Source organism: Malaya genurostris, chromosome 2 (genome assembly GCF_030247185.1).
Source record: "Malaya genurostris strain Urasoe2022 chromosome 2, Malgen_1.1, whole genome shotgun sequence".
NCBI lineage: Eukaryota > Metazoa > Arthropoda > Insecta > Diptera > Culicidae > Malaya > Malaya genurostris.
In genome coordinates, this window is record NC_080571.1 from 113,268,255 (window position 1) to 113,295,284 (window position 27,030).

Here is a 27,030-nt window from a genome sequence, read left to right on the forward strand (position 1 = left end):
TCAAAGTGTTCCACATTCAGTTTCAATTGAATTGAATGAAGTTTTACTGCACTGCCATCAGGTCTAGCATATAAAGAAGTAGTTACTCCAACGATTGCCGTTTGTACTGTCTGTACGAGAAAAGCAACGCATTAGATTGGTGTAAATTTTCACTGGAGGAAACAGTTACAATTTTTACGAAAACAGCTAACAAATTTTTGTGTACCAATTGCTTTGCAAATCTTTTTCTCTGCTCCTCGGCATTTGATATACTTCCGAATTGATTGTAGCGTGATATACGGGTGAGACAAAAGCTTTGATTAGTAAAAATAAAGTAACAACCATTTCGGATGTGATTTTTTTAAATAAAAGAAAACACAACAAGTTTAAGCGAACAAATTTATATTTTTTTTACAGAGAAAGTACAAATATCAATGTGAGTATCTCAGTGGGTTAAAGTATTGCATTTCTAATACATTGGGCTAAACTCTTTTCTACGTCAAATGAGGCGAAAACTGGATAACTATATTCCAGCATTCCTGATGGAAACATCGATAAGGTTAATATTTTTTCATATGTTCGAATAAATCAAACGAGGGCCGTTCAGCTGGAATTGACTTGTCAATCGTAAAATTTCAAAAAATTCTGAGACGAAAACCTATAATTAATAATAACACAATAGAAAACATGCTTTTTTTACGAAATCTCGAAAAATATATTAGGTCTGAAATTAATGACATTTATCATTTCACAAACTTCCGCTCATCTCATAACAGTCCTATGTTCTTCAGTTTCCATTTGCGTAAAACTAGACCTATATACACCTAGATGGAATATTGTCACACCCACAGCAACGGATTTGTGTGTTTTTCGAAGAACATATTCAATGTTTAGTGAATAACGTGAACAAAAGAAAACGAATACAAACACAAAAACATACCGAGTTGGACTAACAGAAACTGTGCTATTTGTTTGTAAATAAAAAAGTAATAACACTGGTGAAACTTTCACTATTGACTAGTAGCGAATTGCTCGTGTCGTGAACACTGGACTGGATCCCGCAATATTACTAGTTAGCAACAATTGTGCAAAACACGGGGTGCGCTATTTACTACTTAAATAATTTTGATGATGAGGCTGTGCGCTTCTGAAATTTAGCTTTCTTCTTAAAATTAGTAATACTTCCGGGCTGTGGTTGGACGAGCTATACCTGAAGTACGGGGCCTGGCCGTCTTAATACGTACTGGTTCCGCGACGGAGTCAGTGTTGTAGCTTAAATACACATGCGACAGATCTATCAAATCCGTTTCTTTAGTATTAACTTTCGGTTCGGCCACGTTTTTGCGCATATTGTTGCCGGTATATGCGACACATTTGAGTTGCCACTCGCCTATATCTTCGTTCCAGTGAGTGAACTTCTCGATCATGTTCTGGATAGTTGAGAAAATGCTTGAAACTAGCTATTAGCATGAATTGAAATAGTAACCTACCTGATACTCTTTCGGAATGTATGAGTTAATGACCAATTCGCAAAGAGCTAATTCTCGCGACAAACTACGAATGCTTTCGTAAATTCCTTCCTTTTCACGTTGTTGCTCCTGTTGTTGATCTGCCAGTTCTGATTTGATACTCATCAGCATAGACATAACTCGCTGCAGTTTCTTAGTTTTTCCAACGCATTCTTCCTGCAGCGAGCTGTAACGTTCCTCGATATCAATCCGTTCGGCTTCTATCTTCTGCAAGTTTTCTTCAAGCTCCCGTTCTGTCTTAGTTCGCTGTTCAAGTTCAGCTATGGACTTTTCCAACAGCACCTCCTGGGTTTGTGCTTTTTCGAGTAGGTTTTCTCCTCCGACGAGAATTTTATTTTCCAATGATGACAGCTTTGCGCGTAGTTGATCTTGTTCTGATCTGAAAATTATAAAAATAGAAGTTTAGTTTGCGATGCCTTTCCAGATCTGTCATAGAATTATACTTAGCCCGACTGATTTCCTGCTCGTTCTCGATTGCCTTCTTCTCCAGCAGTTCCTTTTCAGCATCAGCTTTTTCTTTCTTTTCCTTTGCCTTCTCGTTGCGTCTCTTTTCCTTCTTTTCCATACGTTCTCTTTCCTTCACTTCATCAGGTTCTATTTCATCTTCTTCCTCATCTTCATCGTCATTTTCCTCGTCCTCTTCATCATCGGTACCAATTCCATTCAAAAATATTCCTTCTTCGAGTTGTCGCTTGAGTTCTTTAATTTCATCCTGGAAGTGACGCAACAATGCATCCTTTGGTTCGTCGTTGATGTGAGCCAAATTCTGAATGTTCTTAGCACGGCATGCGTAACGCAGAGTTGAAATGGTTTCTACATAATTGGAATCAGCAGGACTAATGCTAGCACACATCACCGTTTTGCTGTTTCCACCTAACGAGTCCTGCAGCAGTCGAGTGAGCTTTGAGTTGCGGTATGGAATGTGGGTGCTTTTGCCGTCAACTAATGCGCTAATCACATTTCCCAGCACCGACAGCGATAAGTTGATTTTGGTGGCTTCCTTCAGTCTCAATCCGCTGGATTGAGTTTTACTCTGCCGTTCCGATCCGGCTAGATCCACCAATTGTAACTTTCCCATTTTCACAAATTGCTTCCCATTTTCATCCGTTTCGCTGGACTCAACCGTGATGGAGAATATTGCATGCGAACGTGAAGATTCGGAATTCATTTTGGTGGCTCCGACGACACGATTTTTGTTGCCGAGCTTCATGATATTATCCAGATCATCTGCGTTGTGCACCACATAGCCACTAAGGTCCTTCACGAAGATCCCGATGTCGGCTCGTTCCTTTACTTCCAGACTTTTGTGAATTTCCTTACCCAGCAAATCGCGTACTTCCTCGTTATAGATTTCCATGTAACTCACCCGCACTAAAAACTTTTGGTTTTCCTTAGCGCGAGCGATGTGCCCGAAAATGTGAGCAAACGTGTTCGGAATGATGCCTTTGGTTTGCGGCGAGTCCGGATTACCGGACATAGTGTAGGTTTTCCCAGTGCCGGTTTGCCCGTACGCCAAAATTGTTCCATTGTATCCTTCCAGCACTTTGTCGACGATCGGACGAGCAGTATCGACGTACAAATCAATCTGCAATGGAAAAAGAGAGCATTCGATTGTTTTAGTGCAATTAACTTATTGGTTTTATAACTTGATTCACGCAGTTCTTAGGAAAATGCAAAATTCTGAAGCAAAGCTACCGTATGCGTGATAATAATACGTTAAAACGATAATAATACGATAATACGTTTCTACTCTGATTGACAAGCTTGAAAAACGACAAGTTGATTTTTCTGAAGCTTTCGATTGTGTTCCTCATATACTCGCTGTTCAAAAATTGAGACGAAATGGATTCCCTGATTGGGTAACAAACTGGATTCTTTCGTATCTTACAGATCGTAGTGCTTCAGTTCAAGTCGGAACTGTACATTCTTATCCTTTTGATTTTACATCAGGTGTTCCGCAAGGAAATCATCTCGGACCACTTCTGTTTGTGCTATTTGTGAATGATCTTTGCTATGAACTGTCGTCGTTTAAAGTAATGTATGCCGACGTTTCAAAAATTTACCGTATCATCACAAGCCTTGTAGATTGTTGTACGCTACAAATGGACATTGAATGTGTCATAGATTGGTGTGATAGAAACGGCATGAGTGTTAATGTTAATAAATGTAATACCATAACATTTTTACGAGTTCAGTCTCCAATAATATTTGACTACTCGATGATGGCGAATCCAGTCAAAAGACTTTCTTCTGTAAAAGATTTAGGCGTAATTCTCGACCGTAAGTTACGCTTCACCGAACAGCTTTCGATGGTTATAGCTAAAGCCTCTGCTGTCCTGGGACTTATCACACGCAACACTAAAGACATTTACGACGTTTATTGTCTCAAGGCTGTTTGCATTGCTTTAGTACGCAGTATTCTAGAATACGGAGTTGTTATCTGGGCTTTATACTATAACGTTCACATCGACCGGATCGAATGAGTGCAGAAATGTTTTGTCCGATTCGCGCTTCGAAGACTTCCTTGGCTTAATTGGCTCCAGCTACCATGTTACGAAGATCGCTGAAACCGGCGGATATTTCATCAACGACTTTTCGTTTTTGATTGGCTTAAAAAAACTATCGACTGCCCCACACTTCTGGCAAGGATTCATATCAATGTTGCGGGAAGATCTTTGCGAAGAGTGGACTTCATACGACGACCAGCTCATCGCACACAGAATGGACAAAATAATCCAATGGATGTTTGCTGCAATCAAAGATGGCTTTTATCGTATTAAAGAACACTCACTAGCAACTCTTCACTCGATTCAATTAGTGCCATCAAAGAGAGACGGATATCACCGCAGCAACAACAAACCGGCATGGTTCATTTAACATAGAATAGACATCAATGCGAGAGCGAATTTCTCTCGATGACCTGTCTGAGAATCAACGGTTAGCACGCTGCTGTGGGGATTCTCTCTGAAGCAACAAACGGTCCTTCATTATCGTTTCGTTTTGCGATCCCGTCCTGTACGAGCATTGGATAATTACGATAGAATCATTTTACTATTGTCGTTTATTCTAACTAAGTGCATATAACCTGCGTATAAGTTGTGTCTATGAAAATGTATGTGAATGTTCCACACAAGGATTTTAAAATATTGCAACCTAGTATGAGAATCATCAAGTCGAATCATCGATTCGATTTTCTGCGATAGTTGTCAATATACGATTCTCTCTTGGTACATTCCATACAGCACCGTTTATTACCAGACTGTACATTTTTTAAGGGCCATGAAATACTCAGAGTATGAAGTGAAGAGAAGAAATGTAGATACGTTACAAAGTACCAAATAAGATTCCTTTGTTTGTCAATTATTTTTATGAAATCTTACAGTAATCATTAGAAATAATCGATGTTTCGGAAAGTGAGTTTCATTTTACTAAAATTATTCATAGTTTTACGTATGTTTTCATTACAGAACTCTGTAAAAAATATTACAATTCATACAGTAAATCTGAATAGTCGCCGAGTAAGATAAAAATCATACTGTCCGTTGGGGACGTGTATAGCGTGATGGGTTAGTTGATGCCTTTCACGCAGTAGACCTGGGTTCGATCCCCAACCCGGCAACAAAGGGTCAGAAAGCTTTTCTGACCTGAACAGGCGATGTAAGGTTTAAACCTCTATAATTGAAACAAAGTGAACAAACAAAAATTGTAGCTGACAAACAGTTTTTTTTTTTGTTTCCATTATAGAGGTTTTAACATTGTGGTCATTCACCTCTTCGGACCAGAAAAGTTTTCTGACCCTATGTGCGGGGTTGGGAATCGAACCCAGGTGGGCTGCGTGAAAGGCATCGACTTATCCATCACGCTATACCCGTTCCCCATACAAACAGTTATTAAAATTTTCAGTAAGTGTATTTTAATTAACCAAACGCAAAAAAAAATTTGAGGGATTCGTCGAATGGTTTGAGGTACCGGTACACAAGTTTTCAAAACATTAGAACTCCACAAAGCTATTTTTACCTTTTTTACCTTTTTATATACATACCTTATGATCAAAAAAGAACCTGAATTTTCATTTTAAAATTCTCGCGCTTGTCCAATCGGTGAACTTCTATTCTCTCAACGTTGGCAACACTTTTATACACGTTCTGTCAAATTTTGACGCATATCGTACGATTAGTTTTTGTTTGGCGTCGATACAAAGAAGTTGAAAAATTTTCGTGTGGCGATTTTTATAATGGATGAAAATTTAGAACAACGTGCGTGCATCAAATTTTGTGTTGCAAATGGATTTAAGTGTTCCGAAACGTTGAAAATGTTAGAAAAGGCCTTTGATGAATCGTGTCTAGGAAAAACACAGGAAAAACACAGGCATACGAGTGGGCCGAATATCATATACCAATCGATTCAGCTCGACGAACTGAACAAATGTTCGTGTGTGTGTCTGTATGTGAGTTGTCAACTAAGAGGTCGAGATCTCAGAGATGGCTGTACGGATTTTTATCAAACTAGTCGCAAATGAAAGGTCTCTCCGTCACCCAAAACGCTTTTGAATGGTTTTGAGATCGGATGATTACTTTTTGAGTTATAAGAAGTTTTATGTAAAAATTTTCAGTTTTTTGACAGTATCTGTCACACTTGACCTAGAAAACAGAATATGTTTCTATACTTAGATTCCACACTGTAGTAGCTATCCAACAAGCCATAGATTGTTAAAATCCGTCCATTTTCAATGAAGATATCGACATTTTTGTACAAGCGACTTTTCCCCCTATTCCAGCAGTAGGAGTTTTGAGCGCTCATCTTGGGAGCAACGTGAAACACGATTTTTTATACTGTTACATACAATTGTTTCTAAGTAACAGAAAGACTGTGTACAGCATCCTTTTTCATGACAATTTGACAATTTTAGCACGGTTCGTTTTCGGCAACATTATCGTTCGAATATGGCATATGTAAACCAGATGATATCAGCATTTTCGAGTTGGAAGTAATTCCATAATTATATTGATTTAAGCTACTTACAGCAATAAATGCTGGAAGAACATGACTTCCATATACCATACGACTCAGTTCGTCGAGATCAGCAAATGCGTCTGTGACAAATAATTTCACTCAATTTTCTCGGAGATGACTCAACCGTTTTCTACAAACTAAGATTCATATGAAAAGTCGTATGCTACCAAACAAGGTTCCTGAATTATGTTTGGCACTGACTTCTGGAACTACAGGATGATATGTGGAACGAAATTAAAATTGAGTAACCCATTTTTCTCGGGGATAGCTGAACCGATCTAAGATTCAAATGAAAAGTTTTTTTCCCCTATAAAACATCTTGCTTTTCAATCAGATCCAACTTCCGGTTTAGGGGATACTGGATGATTAGAATAAAAATGTCTATTTAATCAGGTTTATCGGGTTTACAGATTTGGATAGTCGATAACCAAATAAACTTATTTCAGTTTTAAGGGTATTCAGCTTTCAATTTGGATGTAATTAGCACTACGAATTATTAAAGATGTCTACACTTATTTTCAAACATTCTGAAACAAAAGTAAACTATACAGCTAATCAAGTGAATTTATCTGACTTTGGCTACACCGATTTTCGAACTCTGGTTCCAGTATCGAATCGTTTCTCAAAGCTGAATCGTTTTCTCAATAAAAGCCAGATCATCAAATACTTAATAACTAAATAAAATAATTTTATCCAATTCTGACTTCCGATTCTGGAATTACAGGATGATGAATTTTTGAAATTTTTAAAGTTGTACTCAAAACTATTGAAAATTTATTCGTCATATGGCCATACGAATCGGTTTGGGTTATGCTGGTTACTGAATACCGGCTCTGGAAGTACCTTAAATAACCGGAAACTCTAAAGTGGAACTTACTTCGACATATCATGGAATGTTCAATCGGTTGTCACACTTTTAGATTCAAATTCGATCCTATTTGCAGTTTCGATATTACAGAGTAATGAGTGATTAAAATCACAAATTGCCGCTTAAAACGACGGTCATTACAATAATATCATGAGCACTGACCCACCCAAGAATTGTTCATGCAAAAAACACATGCGGATGGATAAAAAAGATATAAACTCACTGCTAGGTGGATTAAGCACGTTTTTTACTTATAGACAGAAAGTAACTTCTGGTGGACTCGACGGATTGTGCGGTACTCTGAAAGGCGCTCATAATTCCGGTCAACCAGGACATTAAATCCATTTTTTTTTATTTTTACCAGCTGCTACTGATAAACATTTTTTTTCTTTTTTCGTGCATATGTAGAACAATAAAACCATAGCCACTGGTTCACTTGTTTCTGTGAAAAATATCTAAATCGGAAAAACACAATCGTAAGTTGAAAATATGTGTTGTTTATTTAAATCCGAAAATCCATTTATATTCAGTCTTTCATTAAAAAATAAAAATAAAATATTCACCGAACCATTCGTAAGCAGATTCCATTTGGTTAATTGAACTGTTCGGCAGTTGTTTGACACGTTAACAAAATTTATATTACCGAATGGTCAGTAATCAATTGAATTACCGAACTAAGTACCGAACGTTCAGCTGTTAAAAATTCGGTAAAAAATTACCGAATTCTGCGAAATTTTCTAATATTCTAGACAATGATGTGCGTGCCTCCAGTTTTATTATCGGGATTAAATTTAAAACTAAACGAAGAACCACTAGACTGGACTGATGAGCATAAGATCTCAATGGTGCTCCCAAGATGAGCATAAGGAGTGTATCGAAAATAAACTATCCACATACATTTGTGTTGTACGCATGTTTTTGTGATGGTTTTTATTGATAAGATCACAGCATGCTGTGCGTTTGGCTGTCAGCTTTCGTTTGTTTACTTGTTTGTGCGGGTTCATCATTAATAAATTTGGGGAGCACTATTCTTTGGATGAGCTACCAGGAAGAGGCAGAAAATCTGGTTCTTCCAACCCGAAACTGGACCAGAAAGTGGTATCTCTAATCATGAAGAACAAATCAATGTCAATGCGTGATTTGGCCAAAAAAGCAGGAACGAGTGTCGGAATGATCCAGCGTGTCAAGAGGCGAAATCACCTGAAGACCTATAAGAAGCTCGAAGAAAATCTCGAAAAAAAAGTGTAGAACAGAAGAACAGCGGACAGTAACAAGGGCCCGGGAATTGTATTCGCGTCTTTTGCAGTGTCCGGATGCATGCGTTTTGATGAACGATGAGACTTATGTAAAGGAGGACTCAAAAACCCTTCCAGGTTCACAATACTTTACTGCCCGAGTAGCACATGTAACTTGTTCATAAAAAATAAAAACAAAACAGATGCTGGATAATGGTCGCATGACAAACACGGCGAAACAAGTCGTATTATGATGGTGACAATGAAGTCAAAATAATGTTACGAATTGACATCTCATCTTACTAAGTAACAATAAGTTCCAACGCAACATTTCGGTAATCTAACTCTTACGACGTGCTCGCATTGACTAGCCAACTGGTTACCGTAACAAAATGTGACAATGAAAAAGTGACACACTACAAGACAAAGTTAAGTAATGATTTCATATCGGTTACCGTATTCGTTGTGATGCAACAAAGAAATACAATTACAGTATAGGTTGAAAGCTTCCGTACATTATTCCGGACAATAATATTAAATCAATAAGTGAAATAAATAGAAAATTCCTTCAGTTTAAAAAATTGGCGTAAGTCGAATCTGCGCTTATACGCAAATTTTTTGCCGGTACATGTGCGAAGCAAACTTGTTTCGTTTTGGGAAGTACATTCGCACAACTAGAGAGAGTATATCTACACTTTGTCGCGACAGTGTATGCATGGAAATACTTATGCCATGACCAGGGAACGAAATATTCATTAAATTTAAAAAAAAAAAATCAATTTATAATTATTGCGATTGGTCAACTGTTTTATCTCTGGTATATGAAAAACTAATATTAATCACAGAAAAGCTCTAACTGAACACATTTCGACTTTTTAGTTGTAAATTTCATATGACGGGAATAAAAATATGAATATTATTTTGTATGCCGATGTTCTAAAACCCAAAATATCGAAAACTTTGGCTCTTATTTCGATGGTAAACATCAATAAACTACACTTTGTCGCGACAGTGTATGCATGGAAATACTTATGCCATGACCAGGGAACGAAATATTCATTAAATTTAAAAAAAAATCAATTTATAAATATTGCGATTGGTCAACTGTTTTATCTTTGGTATATGAAAAACTAATATTAATCACAGAAAAGCTCTAACTGAACACATTTCGACTTTTTAGTTGTAAATTTCATATGACGGGAATAAAAATATGAATATTATTTTGTATGCCGATGTTCTAAAACCCAAAATATCGAAGGCGCGCACGTTTTCAATAAGTACAATGATCAACTTCACCATAAATATCGAATAGCACTTAGATTTCGAGTAGATATAGTGAGTTTGAAGAATATTGAATTCTACATTTTAGCTCTCATTATCGGATGCCAATTTTTGGTCGTAAATGTTGAATAAACATCAACAAATTGTAGCTTGACATGAGCTTATATTTTCTGTTTCATTGTGACTGATGTTCACGCTGAATCAAATCAAATATTCTTTACTGAGAAATTGTTTGGCAACCCTTGGTAAGTCGCACAAGCTCCGCCTCTTACGCTTTTCAGGTTACATAGCAGTTATAATGCACGTTGCAAAGTCTTCTACTTGTTCCATGAATTTGTGTCATATAAGTTACTGTCATTGAAGTGTAATAACGTGTGCTACTTGGGTGTCGTCGTTCGGGAGGATGTGAACGATGCGGATAGGTCGATTCAAGTGGAGAAATTCGGTCGAAAAGTACTGGTATGGCAAGCAATATGTTCCTGTGGTTTGAAGTCAACCATTTTTTACACTACCGGAACTATAAAGGCAGAAAGCTATCCATCTGAGCGTCTTCAGAAGAGATTGCTGCCTTTACATAAGAAGCATAGCACACCTCCACTGTTTTGGCCGGATTTAGCGTCGGCTCACTATGCCAAAACTACTCTCAATTGGCTTGCGGAAAAGGGTATACATTTCGTTGAGAAAAATATCAATCTACCAAACTGCCCTCAGCTTGCTACATGGGTCTACCGCAAGGCTCATGCCTCAGTCCGCTCCTTTATAATTTTTACGTGAATGACATTGACAGCTGTCTAGAAACCCCATGTACACTAAGACAATTGGCAGATGATGGCGTGGTTTCAGTTACTGGACCCAAAGCTATTGATCTGCATAAACCATTGCAAGATACCTTAGATAACTTGTCCGTTTGGGCTGTTCATCTGGGTATCGAATTCTCTGCGGAGAAAACAGAGTTAGTCGTCTTTTCAAGAAAGCATGATCCCGCGCAGCTTCAGCTCCATATGATGGGAAGAATGATCCAACAGGTTTTAACTTTTAAATACCTCGGGGTGTGGTTTGATTCCAAATGCACGTGGGGAGGACACATTAGGTATCTGATAACGAAATGCCAACAAAGAGTAAATTTTCTTCGAACAATAACAGGATCTTGGTGGGGTTCTCATCCGCAAGATCTAATAAAATTGTATCAAACAACGATACTTTCAGTGATGGAATATGGATGCGTTTGTTTTCGTTCCGCTGCAAACTCTCATATTATCAAACTTGAGCGAATTCAGTACCGTTGTTTGCGAATTGCCTTAGGCTGCATGCATTCGACACATACAATGAGTCTTGAAGTTCTGGCGGGAGTTCTTCCATTAAAAGATCGATTTTGGGAGCTTTCATCACGCCTGCTAATAAGATGTGAGGTGCTGAATCCCATGGTAATTAATAATTTCGAACGACTAGTCGAGCTTCGATCTCAAACAAAATTCATGACAGTATATTTTAACCATATGTCACAGGAAATCAACCCTTCAAGATATATTCCTATCCGTGTCAGCATCCTAAGTGCCCCTGACTCAACTTTATTTTTCGATACATCCATGCAGCGCGAAGTGCGTGGAATCCCGGATCATCTACGTTCGACGGAAATCCCAAAAATATTTTCAAGTAAGTTCCGGCATATTGACTCTGAGAATATGTTTTACACGGACGGATCGCGAATTGAAGAAGCGACAGGGTTTGGTATGTTCAACAATAATGTTTCGGCCTCATTTAGGCTTCAAGAACCTGCATCTGTTTATATAGCAGAGCTAGCAGCAGTTCATTATAGTTTGAGTGTAATCGTCACATTATCTCCAAACCATTATTTCCTCTTCACAGATAGTCTGAGTGCAATTGAAGCCATTCGCTCAAACATGACTGGCAAGACTGAACCGTTTTTCCTGGGCAAAATAAAACAGTGCCTGAACGACATATTGAACAATAATTATCTAATCACTATAGTCTGGGTCCCGGCTCATTGCTCCATTCCTGGCAATGAAAGAGCCGATATTTTAGCCAAACGTGGTGCTATTGAGGGTGAAATTTATGAGCGACCGATTGCTTTCAACGAATTCTATAGCTCGTCTCGCCAAAGAACACTTGCCAGCTGGCAAGCTTCTTGGGATAGAGATGATCTGGGTCGGTGGATGCACTCAATTATTCCGAAAATATCGACAAAGGCATGGTTCAGGGGACTGGATGTGAGTAGGGATTTCATTCGTGTGATGTCCAGACTCATGTCCAATCACTACACGTTAGATGCACATCTCCTTCGAATTGGGCTCTCCGAGACTAATCATTGTGCTTGTGGCGAAGGTTATCGCGATATTGATCACGTCGTTTGGACATGCGTGGAGTATCGTGATGTCAGATCTCAACTAATAAATTCTTTGCGTACCCAAGGTAGACTATCCAATATCCCAGTTCGAGACATTCTTGCTTGTCGTGACCTTTCATACATGAAACTTATTTATCATTTCATAAAGAAAATTGGAGTTTCAATTTAATAAAGGCCCCTTTTAAGACTTAGTTCTGATCCCAGCTGCGTCCATGAGTTCAACCAATAGCTAAATTAGAATAAAAATTATGTAATGATACAAACAAACTCGAAACAGTTTATGAAATTATCAACAAAATGTCTGAAAATAACAGCTTATTTTATAATTTATAGAAGTTAATCGTTTGGTTCAAATAATATTTCCGAGTAGATTTCATAATTAATGACGAGTTACCTAAGATGATATTTAAGCTATAAGAGAATATGTTTTAATAAATTCAAAACGTTGTGACTATGTTAGAATTAAATTAGGATAAGAATATTATGTAAAAGTGATGCTACGGCGAAGAAAAACTTATGTAAACTGCCTTAAGAAATAAACGTATTTATGAAAAAAAAAAAAACTGCCCTCAGCTTCGACTCATCGAACGTTACTGGGCAATCGTTAAGAGGGTCTTCACTGGTAAGGCAACTGGTAAGGCAACTGAGAACATGCAGGAGTTCAAAAAAAATTTGGGCTCAAGCGTCCAAAAAATGCGATGCAACACTTGTCCGGAACTTGACGAAGAGCGTTCGATCAAAAATTCGAAAATTTGTGAAGGAATAACATAAATTTCATTCGGTTTTCATTAAGTTTAACCTCGTACAATAACGGATCAATTTTTAATTTGACTGAAATATCGTTTTTATCATAATTTGAAAGAAAAATTTGTGGATAGCTTATTTTCGATACACTCCTTAAGTTATCCCAATCAAAATTCAACTGGAGGAGGACAACGAGTGTTGCAGTTAGAGGGGTGATAACTGAATCCATGAAAGCACTTGAGCTCCTTGCTAGTGTAAACACACCAATCATGTCATTTTTTCCATATCAGTAGATTTTCGGAAAAAAACCTTATATAGTGTTAAAAACTGTTACTCAATTAAATGTTATTAAATCCAATGCTTTTCGACTAATCCCAACAGACTCGTTATGCTTGAAAACCGTTCACCGTTCAAAACCACCACTACTGTATAACAATAACAAAAACTATTTGTAACATCACCTTTTGTCAGCTGTTAACATTTAAAGTGAATCTGGTGAACATTTTGTAAACTACTTTTACAGAGTGAACGACTCGATTCTGTTACTTCAGAGTTATGCGGTGAAATAAAACTTTGGCTCTTATTTCGATGGTAAACATCAATAAACAATGCTCAGCGAACATGACTTAATTATTGTCTATAATTCTCAAATATGGGACAACCAGCTAGAATGGTCCGCTGGTTATAATTGAATTAATTAATTAATTGGTGCTCATCCTGTTTTGTTTCTTTATTCGACGTTGTTGGGACATAGCCGAATCGGGCCGATTCATGGAGGCTGTGTCGCTCTGACCTCGAAGTTCAATTCAATTAATTTCGGTTGAATGTTACTCCGAGTTAACAGTGGGCATATAGCATAATAGTACAGAATGGCCATTTTTGTGTACCGCGTCACCAATGGTAACGCAACACATAATAACTTAGGTCATTCCACGTTACTTGCCAGACGCCCTCGACTGTTACTGACCTATTTAAAATTTGCGTGATTCAATGCAAGTGTGGATCGCCACAAATTCGTTGTCAATAATAGATGAGATATATATGTAATGAACACGTGTGTGAGGCAAACAGCACGCGATTTACAGGCTACATTGTTCGATGAAAGTGTTCCCGAACTAGAAATGCTATCAGCTTAAAAAAATGTATTGTTGAATGTTTGGCGTGTGCATTGTACAAATATCATCCATAATATCTCACTCACATCACACAAAATTACTCTATTCTCTATACTTTAGAGGTATGTAGTTGCTCTTTTTCATAGGTAACTAGAGCCGGCACTATCTATAGGAATAAATTGAAAATGGAACTGATTGTAAAAAATATTGCTTTCGGAAATATTGTATCGATTGATTTGTTAGCCGTGCAGTGCTGCATGGCGTTCAATCAATTCTCTAAATATTGATGATTCGATAGAACTTACTTCACTACATACATAGAACAGTACGGATCCAAAGTCAAGGGTAAATTGAAGCTATCGAACAGGCCAGGCAGAAGGGTGCCTAAGAATAGTACCATGTTTTGAGACTCAATATCCTTCGCCCTGAATAGTGATCTACGAATGTAACGTGTAAATGCGTAGGATCGAAAGAGACGACATATATCGCGAGGTGCTACACTGCAAGCATCACATTTGTTCACCATCAAGAGCAATAGCACTGTACTTGGGGGCAGGTACAGGCAGAACACCAAGTTCAGTGGTGACCACAACGATGGCAGAGCAACTAGGATAGCAGAAAACGGTACCAAAAGACTGCCAATTGGAAATCGTTCACGTTGTCCTTTACGATAGAGGAACAGAGACAACTACTAAAATCTTAAACACTCCAAGGGCTAAACATTATCCAGAGGGTCCATTCGAAGTTGGGTGACAATATGCAAATAGTATTACCATGAATTTGAATTTAAATAATGCATCCCGAGTTTAAAATTGTAATAGAAATTACACTGAAGAGTACTTAGACTTGATTGAATTTAACTTCATCCTTTTTGAAGCATTTGAAGTTGGATGACAATTTGCAAATAGTACCTACAAGAACAGCGTTTTCAAATGATCATCCGAATGAATTCAACTTCATCACTTTTTGAAGCATTTGAAATTGGATGACAACTTGCAAATAGCATTATCACAAATTTAAAATTAAACAATGAATCCCGAATTTTCAAATTGTAATAGAAACTAAACTAAATAGAACTCAGACTTGAAAATGAAACAAGAAGAATATCAATGAATGAACATGTTACTATTAAGATGCATGCATAACTTCACTAATAAAAGGAAAACTGAAGAATGATTCTTCTACAAATTAATTAGATCTTTTATATTGCAATCGAAACCATATACAGGTACAAATATAACTACTTTAACGTGTTATTTAACCACAGCACACACCTTTTAAATATCATAAAATTCATATGGCAGAAACATAGCGTAACAGGTAGACAACTACCTACCAATAATCCTTCAATACGATTCACTTCTTTAAGGGAAATCGATTAAGGCGATATAACGGAAAATAAAATAATCTACCTACAAGAACAACGTTTTCAAATGATCATCCGAATGAATTCAACAACTTCATCATTTTTTAAGCATTTGAAGTTGGATGGCAATTTGCAAATAGTATTATCATGACTTTGAAATTGAACAATGAATCTCGAATTTAAAATTGTAATAGAAATTACACTGAAGAGTATTCAGACTAGAAACAATAAGAATATCCAATACAATGCTATTCAGACTAGAAACTGAACTACTTTGTATTAAGATGCATGTATTACTTCACTAATAAAGGAAAAACTGAAGAATGATTCTTCTACAAATTAATTAGATCTTTTATATTGCAATCGAAACCATATACAGGTACAAATGTAACTACTTTAACGTGTTCTTGAACCACAACACACACCTTTTAAACATCATAAAATTCATATGGCTATTATGACAGATACATAGCGTAACAGGTAGACAACTACCTACCGATAATCCTTCAATGCGATTCACTTCTTTAAGCGAAATCGATTAAGGCGATATAACGGAAAATAAAATAATCTACCTACAAGAACAACGTTTTCAAATGATCATCCGAATGAATTCAACAACTTCATCATTTTTTAAGCATTTGAAGTTGGATGGCAATTTGCAAATAGTATTATCATGACTTTGAAATTGAACAATGAATCTCGAATTTAAAATTGTAATAGAAATTACACTGAAGAGTATTCAGACTAGAAACAATAAGAATATCCAATACAATGCTATTCAGACTAGAAACTGAACTGCTTTGTATTAAGATGCATGTATTACTTCACTAATTGTTCAATTCGCGGGGATGTTTAAAATTAAATACTCTCGTTCAGCAGTCTTGACTGTAGGCAGCTTTTAAGCTAAAATTTATTGCATGATTAGAAAAAAATTACAATTCATATTTGAGTAAGCTTACATTTAGTATTTTCTCGTAAATCCGCGAATGACCATGCTTCATTGAACTGTTGTCTATTTCGGCATCCTATTATACAATAGAGTCGGTAAAGTTCACAATTTAGTAAGTATTCATCGACCGCATGCCACATTTTAGGTTATAATATAGAATTTTCAATTTAGGTTATGCAATATATAAAATTCATTTAGGTTATCAAATTCAAGTTTTACCAATTAGAAAATATAAATGTAGAAATTTCGAAACTTGTAAATTAGTAATAAATTTATCACTCACGGCTCCTAAGTATTTCCGACAATCCGTTCTGTCACTGTTTTAATCTATTCCGTCTACCGGCGAGCGCTAAGGCGAGGGCTAAGGGAAATTTTATACGGTAGTATTAAAGCAGATATCTTCTCGCTTTTTACACTCGATGACTGCTGACAGCGAATGCATAATCGGACTCACCTCCGAGAAACAAACAATTCCAAATTATCAGTATTTGTCCGAATACTGGCGGAACAACTCCGGGAGATCAATAGGCAGCCACACTATACACTTGCTTCATTGTGTTTGCTTTGCTTTCTTCTGTGCTTCCGTTCGGTGACAGTTCGTTTGCGGGGAGCATTCGGAGCTTACGAAACGTTCGGTACTGTTTTATTACAGCGGTTCTTAACATCCCCCTGCCCGTATAGTTCCGGGGATTCCCGCTTCACAGTCCCGGCTTGCGTATCTATAAGAGCAAGCTTTACTGTCGGTCGTTTGATAATACCCTCACTGGTTTGAACTACTGCTCTCCGAACCTGTCCATCTCGTCCTGCTAACACCTCTACGACTCGACCTCGTCTCCATCCGTTACGTTTGTTTTCGTCAACCACGTATACCACATCACCAGGCCTCAGGGGTCTTATCGGTTGGAACCACTTTGTGCGTCTGGTTAAGGTCGGCAAGTACTCACGAACCCATCTCCTCCAGCATTGATCAACTAAATATTGCGTGAATTTCCAGCTGTCCCGCAATGTCACTCCGTCGGTTACAAATGCTGTCTTCGGCTGCACAACTCCCTGAGCTCCATAAAGCAGGAAGTGGTTCGGTGTGAGAGCCTCCTGATTTTCATCTTCGAGTGGAATGTAGGTGAGCGGACGAGAGTTTACCATGCTTTCCGCATCTAACACCACGGTCTCAAGTACTTCGTCGGTTGGATAGCGAGAATATTCTGTAATAGCAGACAGAGCCGCCTTGACGGATCGGACCATCCGCTCCCAGCACCCACCCATGTGAGGTGCTGATGGTGGGTTAAAGTACCAACTAGTTCTTGCATTCGTGAACGATGCAGCACAATTTTTATGAAGAGTCTGGATTTGTTCTGATAGCATATTACTGGCACCCTTGAAACACGTACCGTTGTCGGAGTAGAATACTAGGGGTGAACCTCTCCGGCTGATAAAGCGGCGGATCGCCATCACGCAAGACTGTGTCGTCAGACTATGGACAATCTCCAGGTGCACCGCCCGTATCGTGAGGCACGTAAAGAGCGCGACCCATCTCTTTACCAAGCAGCGACCCTGTTTGACTTGCATGGGGCCAAAGTAGTCGACGCCGGTGTAGCTAAATGCACGAATGTGCGGAGTTAGTCTTACTGCTGGGAGCGGGCCCATCATTGGTGCTCGTGGTGTTGCTTTTCTGAGCTTGCAGTGTTGGCAACTTTTGATGACATGCTTAATCACCACACGAAGCTGAGAGATTCTGAAGCGCTGCCGTAATTCATTGAAAACGGTCTCATGATTGATATGCATGAAGCGACGGTGATAGCTGGCAACAAGGAGATGTGTCAGGATGTGATCTTTCGGCAAGATAATTGGATACTTAGCTTCAAAGGGGGCAGTGGGCGCGGCCCCAATCCGACTATTCATTCTGATTACTCCTGCATCATCAAGGAATGGAGATTCTCTATATAGTGCGCTGTGTTTCTCGATTTGTTTCGGTGGAGTATCGAGGTACTGTTTATTGTATTGTAGTGTACAATATTCGTCCGGATACACTTGGATTTGCACTTGACGCCACAGGAGATTTTCGGCATATAGCAGCTCATCACTTGTCAAATGTTCAGGTACTTTAAACCCTCGGAATTTTTGCGAGGCGCGATATACATAGGCTGCAGCTCGAAGCAGCCGGCTCCAGTTAGAGAATCGGCTTATATCTATCAGTAATTGCGGTAGTTCTCTATGGTAGAAAAAAACAGCGCGTAACTCCTCATTAGTAGTCCACTGTTTTTTAGCTTGTTTCGGCCACTTGATCATCGGCTGGTACAGAAATGTAGGCCCGGTAAACCATCGGCAGTTGGAACTGAAGTTAGGGCCGTTTCCCCATTTTGTAGCGTCATCTGAAACGTTTTGTTTAGAGGGAACATGGAACCATTCGTCGACGTCGCTATAGTTCAAAATTTCACCAACTCTGCATGCTACATACGGGTGATACCGACGGCTATCTGACGTAATCCAAGCTAGTACGGTTGCGGAATCCGTCCATATGTATCGACCTTCGATTGGTAGATCGACTGTAGTGCGGATCCCATTACTCAGGCGACATCCGATTACGCCAGCTTGCAGTTCGAGTCGAGGAATGGATATTGGCTTCAATGGCGCTACCTTGGTTTTCGCAGCAACCAAAATGCAGCGAATGATTCCGAATTGGACTATACGAAGATATGCCACACACGCATACGCGAGCTCGCTAGCATCTACAAAGACGTGTAGTTGGATGCTGGCCGGAAGCTTGCTGTTTGTTGTACCGAAGAAACATCGTGGAATTTCGACTTCTGGCAGCCGCTTGAGGAGACTAGTCCATTCCGACCACATTTTGCGTAGTTCTGGGGCTATTTTTTCATCCCATCCCGTACCAGTTCTCCAAATATGCTGCATCAGAATTTTACCGTGTACAATGAAATGAGCGATGAATCCGTAAGGATCAAACAAAGACATCACAAGCCGTAGTACTTGTCTTTTAGTTGGCGTGGTATCCTCATCGAGAAGCTTCTCCAAGTCTTCTTTCAGAGACGTATCGAACGTGAACACGTCTGCAATGGGATTCCATACCATTCCCAGTATACGCTGTACGTAGGGTGATACTTCCAAGTTCATCGATTTCTTTCGAAATCTGGAATCTTCGCCCAATTGTTCCAGTACTTCCTGTGAATTTGAAAGGAAATTTCGAATCTCGAATCCTCCTTGCGCATGCACATGTTTCACTTCCATCACCAGCTTTACTGCATCTTCCACTGTATCCATGCTGTCCAGATAATCGTCCACATAATGTGCATTTACAATAGCTTCGGACGCTTTTGGGTACTGGTGCTCGAATTCTCGAGCATTTTTGTTTTTCACAAATTGGGACGAGCAGGGGGAGCAAGTTGCGCCGAACGTGGCTACGTCCATGACGTAGGTTCGCGGCGATGTGTCTGTGCTGGCACGAAACAAGAAGCGTTGAGACTGTTTATCCTCTGAAATAATACGGATTTGGTGGAACATCTCGCGGATGTCCCCACAAACTGCCACCGATCGTTGTCTGAATCGAAGTAAAACAGTGAACAACGATTGCATAAGGTCCGGTCGTTTTAGGAGCATATCATTCAGAGACAAACCATTCACCCGCGCGGCCGCGTCCCAGATGAGACGAATCTTATCAGGCTTTTTCGGATTTCGTACTACTCCAAGCGGTAGGTACCAGACACGGCTGGGATCAGCCGATTCTTGTTCGTATTTGGTAATTTGATGAACATACCCTTTCTCTTCGTACTCTTTGATCAGTTCAACAATTTTTACTCGCAGATTCGGGTCCTTGTCGAATCGTCTCTCTAAAGCCTGTAGTCTACGCAAAGCCAGTGGATAACTGTTCGGGAGTTTCGGTTGATCAAACTTCCAGAGCAACCCGGTCTCAAAACCGTTATCGGTTCTGCGCGTAGTACTCTCAAGAATTTTTCGCGCTCGGATATCATCGACAGATTCGAGAGGTGTCGATATTCCTGTTTCTTCGACCTCGAAATATTGCTTCATCAGCTCGTGCAACTCCCGATTTCCTATTTGTTCTTCTTCCGTATGAATATTTAGTTGTTCGATTGCCACAGAATCTCCGTTCTGTTTACCGTAAGTACACCAACCCAACCTTGTCTTCACGGCTACTGGTTGGTGTACCTTTCCTTCCCGCACTTTCAGAGACGTTAGCAGTTGTGCGTGCTCGATTCCGATTATCAACCTAGGAACCGCGTTGACGTAGCTACTCAGTGGTAGACCTCGTAGGTGAGGGTATAGCTTTTTCATTTCGCTGTATTGGAATGTTTGCGCTTGAAGGTTGAGTTGCTGTACCGTGCGTACATTGTTCAACTTGAACTTTTTTTTAAGTCCTTTGCCTGATATATTAACTGAAACTCGTAGCGATCCCTTTTCTTCGCGGGTTATATTTCCCGTCCATCCAAGCCAAAGGGATTCTGCCGGTCCTACGAGATCTAAATCCGTTGCCAATCCGTATTCCATTAATGTTGTTTGACATCCGTCATCGAGAAAAGCAAACGTATCCACCCATTTACCATTCATCTCAAGCGTCACTGGTAAATAACGGAAAATGCAGAACCCATGAGTCGCGTGATGATTTTGTTGAGCAACGTTTTCCCTTGCGGATACGTTTTTTCCGTTTGTCCCACTCTGAACAGTAGGAATTTCAGTTTTTCCACCAGTTCATGAAGCAATATCGGATTGCGAAGGTGGTCCAGAAGACGAGCAATGTACATGTGGTCTACCAGATTACGCACAGCCATTCCGAACGTTATGATTGACAGTAGATTCTCAGTTCTCGGTGGGGGGACCTTTCGCAGTTTCGCAAGCAGCGTATGGATAAGAACTTCGGGTCTACCATACAGTTTCTTTAGAGTCTCCATCACGTGAGGAACAGATTGTGGCATCAGTAAACGGCTCTTCACTGTGTCCAAGGCGTGACCTTTCAGACAACGTTGAAGTCGCGCTAGATTCTCTGCATCCGAAAATCCACAGGCCGCCGTTGTGTTGTAGAAAGAGCTAGAAAACAGGGGCCAGTCCTGTGGGTCACCAGAAAATATTGGCAGATCGCGTGGCATCACTTGGCGTGCTGCTAACTGCGCGCCAGTGGGTGCTGCATTAAATGGTGTGTCTGTCTGTTGAAATATGTGTTGGGATACATCTAACGGCGGGGGTAGCGCGGAACTCGTTGATTTTGTATGTGTCGGTATCCCGATTAAATCAGCTGGGATTTGAACTTGTGAGCCTAACCCACCCGTTAGGTTGCTTTCAGTTTTCGGTGGTAGGTACAGATTTTCCATTTCACTGATTGGTATCGACTCTGATACGGCTTGCTCCGTTACTCGTGTCGATAAAACTGAGACGGTGCTGGGTAGTGTAGATAAATTGGCAACGAGAGAGGGAACTCTTGGCACAGGCAAACAATACGAAATAACTGGCTGGTATTGACTGAAGTATGGTGTACACACATTTGGGAACGACGTTGTCCTATAAAGGCCAGTGCCAGGGTTATATTCGCTGGACTGATTAGGCAGGCAAGACGAAATAACTGGCTGATATTGATTCAGCAATTGCGTACTCACATTTGAGACCAAGGAAGTTGCACGAGGGCTAGCCCCCAGATTATATTCGTTGGAATTCGGAAACAAGGATGTCGTACGATAACCAGTTCTACGGTTATCTCCGCTAGGCCGAATATACAAGCAAGACGAAATAACTGGCTGGTACTGAATAGACGTGGGAAGGATGGCTGACTTGAATGGTACTTCCGCCCGATGAATCGATACGTGAGAAGGAACTATTTTTTTCGAGTTTGGGGTAGACGAAGACGTCGGGACGCTCATTTGCTGCTCCGTTGTTATTGTAGCGTTCAGGACTTCAGACTCTGATGTAATAATTTCAGGTTGATGGGCTACTTGTGACTTGGAGACGGCTTCAAGGGATAACGAACTTGTTGGTGGTACTACTCCAACGACATTTTCATTGTTAAGCCAAGTAACAACCTTTTCTCGACTCGCCCTACTACTTAGTTTACTCTTCCTGCTCTCATCATCGTCCTCCAGAATGATACTCATCTTCTGTTGATAAAAGGTCGCATCCTCTTACGCTCGCTTTTTCCTTATGGTATCTTCTTCCTCTCGCTGTTTTAGTTGTAACACACGCTGCTCATCTAGTTGTTTCAACAATAGCTCTTTTTTAGCTCGACTGCTTGATGAGCTGCGTAGTGATTTTTGAGTATGCTGGCTAGCTAATTCTGTAATTTCGTCATCTGCGCACTGACGACACCTGCAGCTCTTGTCGGGGTCCAGATTGGACTCGTTAACTCCTACACAACTTGGATGAAACCATATATCACACAAATCGATCATCTGGCCCGTAAAGCCATCCGATGAGCATTTTCCACAGGTTCGATCAGTTTGCATCCTAAATTCGCTGTTTACTGCACGAGCGATTCACTATGCTATTCGTTGAGCTTCTTCTCTAGCCTGGATCAAGCAGATAAATCTTAAAAGCTTGTTCAATTCGCGGGGATGTTTAAAATTAAATACTCTCGTTCAGCAGTCTTGACTGTAGGCAGCTTTTAAGCTAAAATTTATTGCATGATTAGAAAAAAATTACAATTCATATTTGAGTAAGCTTACATTTAGTATTTTCTCGTAAATCCGCGAATGACCATGCTTCATTGAACTGTTGTCTATTTCGGCATCCTATTATACAATAGAGTCGGTAAAGTTCACAATTTAGTAAGTATTCATCGACCGCATGCCACATTTTAGGTTATAATATAGAATTTTCAATTTAGGTTATGCAATATATAAAATTCATTTAGGTTATCAAATTCAAGTTTTACCAATTAGAAAATATAAATGTAGAAATTTCGAAACTTGTAAATTAGTAGTAAATTTATCACTCACGGCTCCTAAGTATTTCCGACAATCCGTTCTGTCACTGTTTTAATCTATTCCGTCTACCGGCGAGCGTGAGGGCTAAGGGAAATTTTATACGGTAGTATTAAAGCAGATATCTTCTCGCTTTTTACACTCGATGACTGCTGACAGCGAATGCATAATCGGACTCACCTCCGAGAAACAAACAATTCCAAATTATCAGTATTTGTCCGAATACTGGCGGAACAACTCCGGGAGATCAATAGGCAGCCACACTATACACTTGCTTCATTGTGTTTGCTTTGCTTTCTTCTGTGCTTCCGTTCGGTGACAGTTCGTTTGCGGGGAGCATTCGGAGCTTACGAAACGTTCGGTACTGTTTTATTACAGCGGTTCTTAACACTAATAAAGGGAAAACTGAAGAATGATTCTTCTAAAAATTAATTAGATCTTTTATATTGCAATCGAAACCATATACAGGTACAAATGTAACTACTTTGACGTGTTCCTGAACCACAACACACACCTTTTAAATATCATAAAATTCATATGGCTATTATGACAGAAACATAGCGTAACAGGTAGACAACTACCTACCAATAATCCTTCGATGCGATTCACTTCTTTAAGCGAAATCGATTTAGGCGATATAACGGAAAACAAAATAATCTACCTACAAGAACAACGTTTACAAATGATCATCCGAATGAATTCAACAACTATATCACTGTTTGAAGCATTTGAAGTTGGATGACAATTTGCAAATAGTGTTATCACGAATCTGAAATTAAACAATGAATCCCGAATTTAAAATTGTAATAGAAATTGAGCTGAAGAGTACTCAGACTTGAAAATGAAACAAGAAGAATATCAAATACTATGATATTCAGACTAGAAACTGAATGTGTTAGTATTAATCGATTGAGGCGATATCACGGAAAATAAAAAAATCTACCTACAAGAACAGCGTTTTCAAATGATCATCCGAATGAATTCGACTTCATCACTTTTTGAAGCTTTTGAAGTTGGGTGACAATAGTGCACTGAAGTCTTTTTTATGCGAATTTACGTACCGCATTAAAAAAAAACCGCATAACTCTGAAACTTCGCATTAAAAAACCGCAGAAGGGAAACCGCATAAATCTGAAAATTCGCATAAAAAACCGCATAACTCTTAAACTTCGCATAAAAAACCGCATAACTCTGAAAATTCGCATAAAAAAGTCGCGTAAGAAAACCGTATAAAAAAGACCTCAGTGTATTATCATGAATTTAACATAAAACAATGAATCTCGAAATATGATACAGTTTTCCCTTTATTAGTGCAATACTATTCAGACTAGAAACTCTATACCTTAGTGTTCCAATTCAATGTCAAACATCGGATTTTACCTTCTTTCAATACTAAAGTTATGAAAAGCTTGAACCATTCATTGAACCCATTTTATCGCTGGAGCATATTTGCCAATCCGATTTTTATAAAGATAGATTGCATCACTCAGAGATATTGATCAAAATTATTCGTAATAGGGGACCTAAATGCAGAACATGTTCAATGAAATTGTGGACAAAATAATCGAAATGGGAAAATACTATGATATGTGACTAAAACGTTTGACATCCCTAAGAACAAACACATTATTCATGATCTTGTCAACAGTACACATACATACACACTAAATTGGTAGCAAAGAACTTCAACTCTACGATCTCCAGTGGCATACAGCCAACGAATGAACTCATTCATCGATCGGATATTAAACAAGCTACAGCTAGAAGGTTCATCTGGTTCACTGCACCGGTAATGACAAATCGCACTACCTGCCTCGTACGAACATAAGCGAGACAGTTCATGAGGAGAAGATCCAAGCGCCGACCTGCCTCTACGTATGCTTCCAGTCACACAGTTCAGTGTTTTGAGCGCGTTCTTCGACGGCGGTCGCATTCGAATCCGGTTTGTAAATAAGGAGTTTTCATACGTCGCGTGTTCCGTCACGTCTCTGTTCCCGAAAACGTAGTAAATATTGCGTGCAGCAGTTTTTCTTCACGAGCGCGCGTGTTTTCAACGACTCTTTGTCAATAGCCCACGACCAAACACCGATTTCAGGTTAGCATAAAAGACAACATAAGTTGAGAGTTTTGGGACGAGGATTTCGAATACCAGCGTTACTCTGTTACGACTCGAACTGGGTGTGTCTCCACATTTGTACGGTCCACGCAACGCGGAGTCCACAATTGAACACTTGTCAGATTATAGGTCACAGTGTTTTGTTTCATCCAAATCATTGCAGTTAAGATATAAAAATTCTGTAGCAAACGTCGCGCCAATAAATTTGAATGAATGTTGAAGAATGCTAAATGAAGCAATTTTTGGCCAATTTACCAATAAGATCTAGTGAAGTGATTTTTTAATGTCATATGTCAGACATCTTTCAATCGACAAAGTGGTTCCTGTAGCGAACGTCAAATTCAAATCGATAGCTTCAGTTCAATATTAGCGCCAGACGATAAAAACACAACGTGTTACTATTGGTTTGAGTAACCTAATTTTCATGTAACACCTACATACATATCAAATTATATTCTTTTGTTTATTGTTGTGCGTTTCGTTTCTTCTTGTTTCTTTCCAAGTGATTCCAAACAGGTTTTCGCTTCGGTAGAAAGAAGACATACTCATTATGTTGCCTCGTTCGTGACGTTTCTATGCTGATCACTAGTACATAAGGCATACAATCCAACATATTATTTTGTATTGCGATGAAGTTTAAGTGCACACCGATATTTTTTGGTCGGCACGCGGTAATGAAAAACGCAAACAAAAACAGTTAGGAGTTCGAGCATTTTTAACGGAGAAACCTTCTGCTGGGATCGAGCCAGCTATGTTGTAACCGCACCTTCCGGGGAAAATTGCACTTCCTACACCCGTAGGTAGTTGACGAGATGTGGTCCTACAACTTACGAACCAAAGGAAATAGCTGCCTTCGTACCTTATTTGTCGCACGCGCAATTTCACTTTTCCAGTTGGCGCGAATGGTTGGCCTTAAACTATTTTGTTCAACAGAACTCTTTTCTTTATTTTTTCAAATAATTCTACGTTCTAACATAAAAAAATTCAGATAATAACTAAATACATTACTACTTCAAATTGCGAATGTGTCATGGAACGAAATGAAACATCAACGACGATTGATTAGCGAGATCTCAGTGGTCTTAAAAATGCAGTGTGTATTTAATGAGTAAATGTTACCGAACCAAAAATGGATGTCTGATGCATAGCATCGGGGCGAATTTGTCAGTGACTAGGAATGGTATTTCTTCGTGGGAACATAGAGTTTAAAAAACCCGGATGTGTATTTGTTAAACGATATAGATTTTGTTTAAGCTGATTTACCAGTTCAGGAGTTATGATGCATTTCCTACGATCGATTTGTTCCATGTGTTTTAGTCCACAACAGAAAAAATTTTTGGTGCTAATTTTATTGTTGAGTATAACGTGTTATTGAATATGTTTCTCGGAAAAGCTTCACACTATACATCGGATTAGAATAATGGTTTTTATATGCTTCATAGCTCGAAAAAAGTTTGTGATTGTACACCGAAGAAACACATAAATGGAGCGTCGTAATTCACTTTGAAGATAAAAATAAAATATAAAATTGTGCTGAT

At 39.1% G+C, this 27,030-nt stretch overlaps 2 protein-coding genes across 3 annotated transcripts in view; one reads left to right on the plus strand and one right to left on the minus strand.

Moving 5' to 3' along the window:
• Positions 1-364: 364 nt before the first annotated feature.
• Positions 365-27,030, minus strand: part of LOC131427460 (kinesin-like protein KIF3A) — an 81,777-nt gene continuing 55,111 nt past the window's right edge. The window contains exons 3-5 of the mRNA XM_058590664.1: positions 1,952-3,093; positions 1,470-1,887; positions 365-1,409 (exon numbers count right to left, since the gene is read on the minus strand). Coding sequence (XP_058446647.1) covers positions 1,152-1,409; positions 1,470-1,887; positions 1,952-3,093 — 1,818 coding nt within the window. The 3' untranslated portion in view covers positions 365-1,151. The remainder of the gene's footprint in view (positions 1,410-1,469; positions 1,888-1,951; positions 3,094-27,030) is intronic.
• The window catches only part of LOC131427461 (uncharacterized), a 51,114-nt gene continuing 49,353 nt past the window's right edge, over positions 25,270-27,030 (plus strand). The window contains exon 1 of one of the 2 annotated variants that reach the window (XM_058590665.1): positions 25,270-25,471. The gene's annotated coding sequence lies outside the window, so the exon portion shown is untranslated. The remainder of the gene's footprint in view (positions 25,472-27,030) is intronic. The other variant, XM_058590666.1, reaches the window with a different exon arrangement.